Genomic DNA, 6,751 nt, shown 5'->3' with positions numbered 1-6,751 from the left:
GGGCCTGGGGGAACAGGTCTAGGTCTCTTGGGGGGCTGAGACATGGGGGTGCACAAAGGTGGCCCTCCCCCCACACACACACCCAGGGAAGAGCACCCACCTGACAGGGCACAACTGCCACCCCCCCAAACCTGGCCTGGACATAGTGTTTGCAACACCATCACAGGTACAGCCCCTGCAGGCAGCTGCTCCACAGGGAAGGGGCCTGGGAAAGTCTCCTGGCACCCGGCCACATGCCAACTTTGGGGACCTCCACGACCTGCTCACATGTGGGCTGGCCACATGGCACACTTATGGGTCCCGCTTGATGTGAGCAGCTTGGCACACACAGGACTGGAGAGCACAGCAGCCACAGATCCGGACACACACAGAAGGGGACAGTCATACACACACTGCGGGCTCCCAATCGCTGCGACCCAGGACTACAGACAGAAAACCCGCAGAGACCACAGAAGTGCAGTGGACACAGGACACAGACCAATGCCACACAGCCTCACACAACACTGTCCTCACCACAATTTGGGTCCTGGGAGTCGTAGCACCAGGCACCTGCAGACGGTGGGAGGGGACTGGGCTGATGCAGGCCATCTGGGCCCTGAGCACCATCCCAGCCGGGGTCCAAGGGTGGGAGCACAGGGCTTTGGCCAGTGGATGCCAGGCAGACCCTATTCTCCTGTCGCCCCAATTCCAACCTCTCCTCCCCAAAAGTCGCACCCCCCCAACTAGGGGCAGGGCCTAAAGCGGAGAAGAGGGAGCGTCCGGGGAGGGTAAGGCAGAGCAGAAAGGCAGGGTCCTGTGTTCACCCTCCGAGTCGGCGCGCGCCACCAGCGGCACGTCGAGGAAGGCGAGCACCAAGCCCAGGGACCGCATGGTGCAGCAGTAAGTGGCGGAGGACGCGGGCCGAGGAAACCAGCGAGGGCGGCGAATTTACCAGCGGGGTGAGTTAGGGGCGTGGCTGAGTCCTGGGGGCTCCAGGCGCGGGGAGGGTCGGAGGGGCGGCGCCTCCAGTGGGGAGACAGCTGGAGCTCGCCAGGCACTCGCTCTGATCTCGGGGCAGGGACGGCTGCCAGCAACAAACGCCGGCGTCGAGACAAGCTGCACGCTTTCACGGACCCCCCCACACCCCAACTATTCCTGGGTGGGGGGATGCTATTATTATGCCCATTTACAGACGAGGAAATGGAGTCTGGAGACCAGAAGTGACATGGCAAGGCCACCAGAAAGGACGAAGTTCGAGGGAAATGGCACCTTGGATTCCAGTGCCTTGACTTGGGGGCCTGGGGTGGGGAGGACGACCCAAGACCACAGCCTCTCTCCTACCAGCGCACCCCTGCGGACCAAAGGGTCTGGGAAGCCACTGCTTCCTCCGCTCCGCCCCGCCCCGGTGGGACCCCGGCTTCCGCCGCAGTTTCGGAGGTCCCGGCGCCCAGCGGACCCCAGGCTGTGGCCCGAGCCCCAGTCGCTCTCTTGGAAAGCGGGGTTCCGATTTCCCCGCCCCGCGAGTGGCCAGGAGAGACGACGACGCACCGGAATGCGCTCGGCGGGCGCGCCTTCCCAAGCGCGAGGGCCGCGCCCCAACCTCCCACCCCCGACCAAGGCGCTGTCCGCGGTGCTGCCCGGACCGCCCGCCGCCCCGCAGGCGTTCAGGCCCGAGGGCCGCCTCCCCAAGGCCCCAGGGGCCGCACCAGTGCCTTTCCTAAACCAACCCCTTGCCCGCCCAGCACGAGGACCCACCCGAGGCTGAGTCCCCTGGGCGCCCTCTTTCCTCACATCAGGAACTGAGAAATTATTGAAAAGACCACGGTCAGAGAACGGAAGAGATAGGTGTCTCAGAACGCCACGCCTGCCCTGGCTTCCAGAGGTGGCCCAACTCCTCCACACAGCCACCTCTGCACCTGTCCCTCGGCCCCAACTTGGCTGGAGCCTCCTGCTCCAGCTGGGGCCGCACCGAGGACGGACCACACTTCTTCCAGAACACAAATTTATTTGGCATTCGGATGAAACGGTTCTCACAGCATCTTAAGAATTAGTGCCAGCCCAACCAAAATAAACCCAAACTAAAAACCCTTAGTGAAAGGAAAACATAAACAGGCCTTGAGACAACGGCCTATAGACACCCACCCCCACCAAGCAGGTCAGCAGCTCTCACAGGAGCACAAGACTCTCAGCCAGGGCTGGTTGGGATTTGTCTGACCACGGAGCACAACCAGATCTCATGACGGTTGGCCTAGGCAGAAGGCCGACCCAACCTCTCCCCTTACTCCCCCACCCCCATCCCCAGTGGAGCTCAGCCCCTGGGGCACTAGCTCCTGGGGACACTGCCCGCAGCAGGCAAGGCCTGAAACAGTGCTGCACGTGGGCTGAGCAACCCCGGAGCCCTGGCCTGTCCAGAAGCAGGCCCCCATCTGTGGCCCCCACAGCCTGCTCCGGGCCACCCCCTTAGTGACTCCCACATGCCCAACTGGCCCAGCAGTCCTTCAGTCCCCAATCCCACACATCTAGTGCCAGACGCCCTGCCCTGTACACACGGGTCTGAAGCCTGGGCCAGAGACATGGGGGTTGGGAGGGACCCTGAGCTGTTGGGGGCAGGATCCTCTGGGGCTCCACGGGGGAGCCCACTCCAAAGCAGGAGTGCTCAGGACCCTCACCTAGCACCAACAAGGCCTGTGACAGCTGCTCAGTGCCCAGAACACAGTGGAGGCAGGACACACGTTCTGCTTTGTCTTCAGCAGCCAGTGCAGCCACTCTCCAGTCCCAGTCCTTGGCAGGGGGAGTGCAGGCCTGCTCAGCACGCAGCCTGCCCGCGTGGGGCTGCCTGCAGCACTCTGGCTCCTGTGGGCCAAACCCCGGTCTATGGGCAACTTGAGAAGCTCATGCTGCCCCGGGAAGAACAAAACGGTCCCCAACGGGAGACTGTGAGAACGTGTCCAGAAATGGACTGTGCCAGCGAGGCCTGTCACCACAGAGCACCCACTTCAAGTCATCCCCCGCTCACTGCTGGTCTAGGAGGGCACGAGGGGCCAGGGAAGGGCTCCCTGCTCTCAGCTGAGGGCCACGCCTTGGGGCCGCCCAGCACGCCATGGCTGGCCCTGGAAAGGGGGGCCCCAGGCCTGAGTCCCCGTGTACCGCCACCACCTGCAAACACTTAGACACATACACACACATACGCACACAGATACACATGCACACAACAAAGAAAAGATCCAGACATTCAACGTAGAAAAGATATGAATGTGCTAAAAATCGCACAAAACCCGCTTAACCTCCAAACCTCAGAAATGCTAAAAACCCCATGTCAGGAGACAAGACCACTGCCCAGAAACAGGCAACAGTGACCCTCAGTCAAAGGCCCCCCAGGGTAAGACACCCAGCACCTTGCTGCTGGGGACAGGAAGGTGGCATGCAGCCACTGGGCACGTGGCTCCAGTGGTGGCGGTGGTGGGCAGGAAGTGGACTTCTGGGAGATGGACAGCCCAGGATGTGAATTTCAGCCATCCGTCCCCCCAAAGACACAACCCTTATGGCACAAACAAGGTGGGGTGGGGGCAGGCCAGGTCCAGGGGCAAATTCAGCAGGAGTGGGGGCTCCAGAGGGCAGCAGCCAGGAGCCAGCCCCAGTGGAGGATCCAGGGCCAGGACACTCATGCGTGACTAAAGGCCCCAGCCCGACCCCAGAGCTGCCCAGGGCGGGCCACGCATTGTGTTGCCGGGGAGAGAATGGTTGGGGTGGGGCCCAGGCCTCCTGGTGTGCAACTGAGCTTCACGGAGCCCAGCTGGAAAGACAGTACAGAGTCCAGCCTCCTTCCCAGCTGCCCTCCTCAGGGCCTTGGGCACCTCGGGCACCAGGCCAGCCCCCAGCCCCCACAGCTGGATGTTCACAACTGGACCTGGGGGACCACCGCCAGAGCAGCCCTTGGGGCAACCTCCAAGGCCATCTGCCCCGACTGCACTGACAGTCCTCAGACTGTCACCCGGGCGTGCCTTCTCGAGCGGCGGCTAGCTAGGCGTGCGCGGCAGCCCGGGCTCCTCTGGAGGGCGCGTGGCAGCAAGCAAGTCCATCAGAGCTGGAGTGTCCAGCCCCACTAGAGCGTATGGCGCCTCCTTTGTTCCCTGCTCCTGACACATGTGGTCTCACCAACTCTGTCATCCTTCTGCCGTTTAAAAAGAAAAAGACAGTGACCCAAAGCTACGCGTGTGTTTGAAGCCCCCAAAGACCCTCGGGCAGGTGCTGGCGCCCTGGGGGCTGGCGTGGTGTCTGTGTGCCCGCCGTCAGGGGTGTGGCTGTGCAGCTGGGTCCAGGCTCACTCAGGGGCCCCTCAAGTCTCCCAAGGGGATCAGCGTTTTTCTCGACGGCAAACAGGTGCTCCCTGCCCATTTGGGCCGCGGGCCCGCCGTCCTCTACACCACAGTATTGAGGGAACTTCGGCTGTGGCGGCCGCCCCCCGGCAGCGCCTCTGTGGCCAGGGCACTGCCACTCTGGGCGGGGTCAGGGGGCACGAGGAGGACACTGCTGCTGTCGGTTGAGTCTTCCAGTTCGGCCAGAGAGGCCCTGGGGGTGGGCAGGGGCTGCTCCAGGCGCCGGGGCGCTGCACCCTCACCACCACCATCCCCTGTGGTCAGTTGGGCGGCCTCTGCTGGCTCAAAGGCGTCATCATCTGCGGGAGGAGATGGAGGTCAGCAGGGGGTGGTCCTGGCTCGGGGTATGCTCTTCCTGCTTGCCTGCTCCCACCAACACTGCCGGGCAGGCGAAAGCCTGCCCCACGGGGCTCCACCGTGCTCACCCCGCACCTTCGCCATGCAAGTGGGCTGTGTGGGGCTGGAGCAGGGGTACAGCCGTGAGCAAAGCATGATGTGTGCGTAGGGGACACGCTTTGACTGAGTCAGCAGATCAAAGGGAGGGGAGGGGGAAACCCTCTCAGACTCTGGGGGTCCAGGCAGGGCTCACATGCATTAGACATGGGCTGGAACACGGGGGCAAGTGCAGGAGATGGACCAGAGCAGGCAGCCCGGCCAATTGTCTGGGGGTCTGCAGAACACCCTGGTCTGAGGGAGACCTGGTGGCAGCCCCTCCTTATTCCTGCAGGTGCTCTCTGAAAGCTCGGGGCTCAGGGACCCAGCACCGCCGCTCCCCTGGCCGACACCCCCAGCCCAGCAGTCCTGCCATCCTGCCCCGGGGAGCATTTGCTCCCCTGCAGCCTGGTCTACGGAGGCATCTGGAACTCGCACTCCCAGAAGCAACCCTCGTCCTACCCACCCTGGCCCCCTGGACAGCATATTGTGACAATCAGTGTCCCAAGGACAGAGGTCAAATCCAAGGCTTTCCTGCCGGTGCAGACCACAAAGGACGGGACTAACTGACGGGAACAGACCAAGAACACAGCAGTGCCAGCCTTGCAAAGCCCAGCCTGCTGTGTTACGTGTGCATGTGTGTGTAACACACAGGGAATCAGGATGGGACACCTGCGTGCACACCAGGGACAGGGACAGGTCAGGCCATGGGCAGGACACCTGCTGTTCTTTCTGCTTCACCTGTGAGGAATGATTTTCCATAGTATCAGATGAACAACAGACTCAAGTGGCCGCTGGACAGGAGGGCATGCCGAGGGGGTGTCTCCTCAGCTCACCACACGTGCACCATGCCTGACAGCCCAGCGTCCGGGCACCCCACTCCCCACAGGGCCCTGCTGAGGGGGCCCCGAGGGGTGCTCACTAACAGGAGTTCCCGGGAGGGAGGCAGGGGCAGGGAGACCACTGCCAGTGGCCACCTACGACCCTGGGAAGAGTGTGCCCACCCCAGACGGTGGGACCATCTTAAAGGGAAAACCAAAGCAAAAGCAGAAGGCCGGGCAGAAGTTGGGGGGCCACAGGGCCTTGGCCCGCATGCCAACTGGTTGTGACCCATGGCTCCCTTGCCCTGGGGGTCACCTGCAGGGTCGTAGAACATGCTGTCCGGGTTGATGGAGGCCTCGTAGGGTGGCGGCGGGTCATCGGGTTGGTCGATGTCCGGGTACTTGTACGCGGTGTAGGGAGGCGGAGGGTCATGGAAATGGAAAGTACCGCCTTCCCCATCGTCGGAGAGGTGCAGTGGTGTGAGGCCTGTGCCGAACCCATCTGGGCCATAATCAAAGCCAGGGATCCTTCGGCCGAGGTTGAAGTGGTGCACTGGGCGGTTGGAGAGAGAAACAAGCCCGGAGCCATCACTCCTGGGCTGGACCTGCCACGTCCAGGCCCAGGGCACCCCGCACTCCGACAGTCACACGCCTGTGCCCGGCTGCTACCTGCCATCCACACTGGGAGCCCCACCCACCCACCCACCAGCTCTGGCCCGCAGAACTCGCGCTCTCAGCGCATCTGGGCGTGACCCGCGACGGCCTCGGCGTGCTGCCCACCCTGCAGCTCCATCTCCAGGAGGGCTCACCGTGATGCGGGGCCTTCAGACCTGACACGTGTGCCCTCGGAGGCCCTGGGGCCCTAACACAGCAGCTGTGGTCCCTCGTCACCATGATCCTCAGCCCCCCTCCCCACAGGGACTGGGAAGCCTCCTGGCTTGCTCACTGAGACAAGGGGGAATCTCAGAAACTCTACGCAGGCACAAGCTGTGGCAGAGAACGTGGGCTGAGGAGGGTGGACCATGCTCCCTAAGCTGCCACCAGCCACGGGTGTCCAACGTCTTTAGCGGGCAGGCTGCCCCGGCAGGTGCCCACACACCCTGGGAGGCCAGGGCTGGCGCCCCTCCCACCACACTCGTGTGG

General features: G+C 63.3%; 1 protein-coding gene across 8 annotated transcripts in view; it reads right to left on the bottom strand.

Annotated features, from left to right (window-relative positions):
* Positions 1-1,964: 1,964 nt before the first annotated feature.
* The window catches only part of DGCR2 (DiGeorge syndrome critical region gene 2), a 69,941-nt gene continuing 65,154 nt past the window's right edge, over positions 1,965-6,751 (bottom strand). For all 8 annotated transcript variants that reach the window (XM_067699932.1, XM_067699929.1, XM_067699925.1 and 5 more), the window contains 2 exons: positions 5,925-6,161; positions 1,965-4,654 (listed from right to left, as the gene is read on the bottom strand). In XM_067699932.1, the coding sequence (XP_067556033.1) occupies positions 4,398-4,654; positions 5,925-6,161 (494 nt within the window). In that variant the 3' untranslated portion in view covers positions 1,965-4,397. The remainder of the gene's footprint in view (positions 4,655-5,924; positions 6,162-6,751) is intronic.

Source organism: Pseudorca crassidens, chromosome 12 (assembly GCF_039906515.1).
Source record: "Pseudorca crassidens isolate mPseCra1 chromosome 12, mPseCra1.hap1, whole genome shotgun sequence".
Classification (NCBI taxonomy): domain Eukaryota; kingdom Metazoa; phylum Chordata; class Mammalia; order Artiodactyla; family Delphinidae; genus Pseudorca; species Pseudorca crassidens.
Note: the sequence above shows the minus strand (reverse complement) of the source record. Positions and strands in the feature narration are given on the sequence as shown.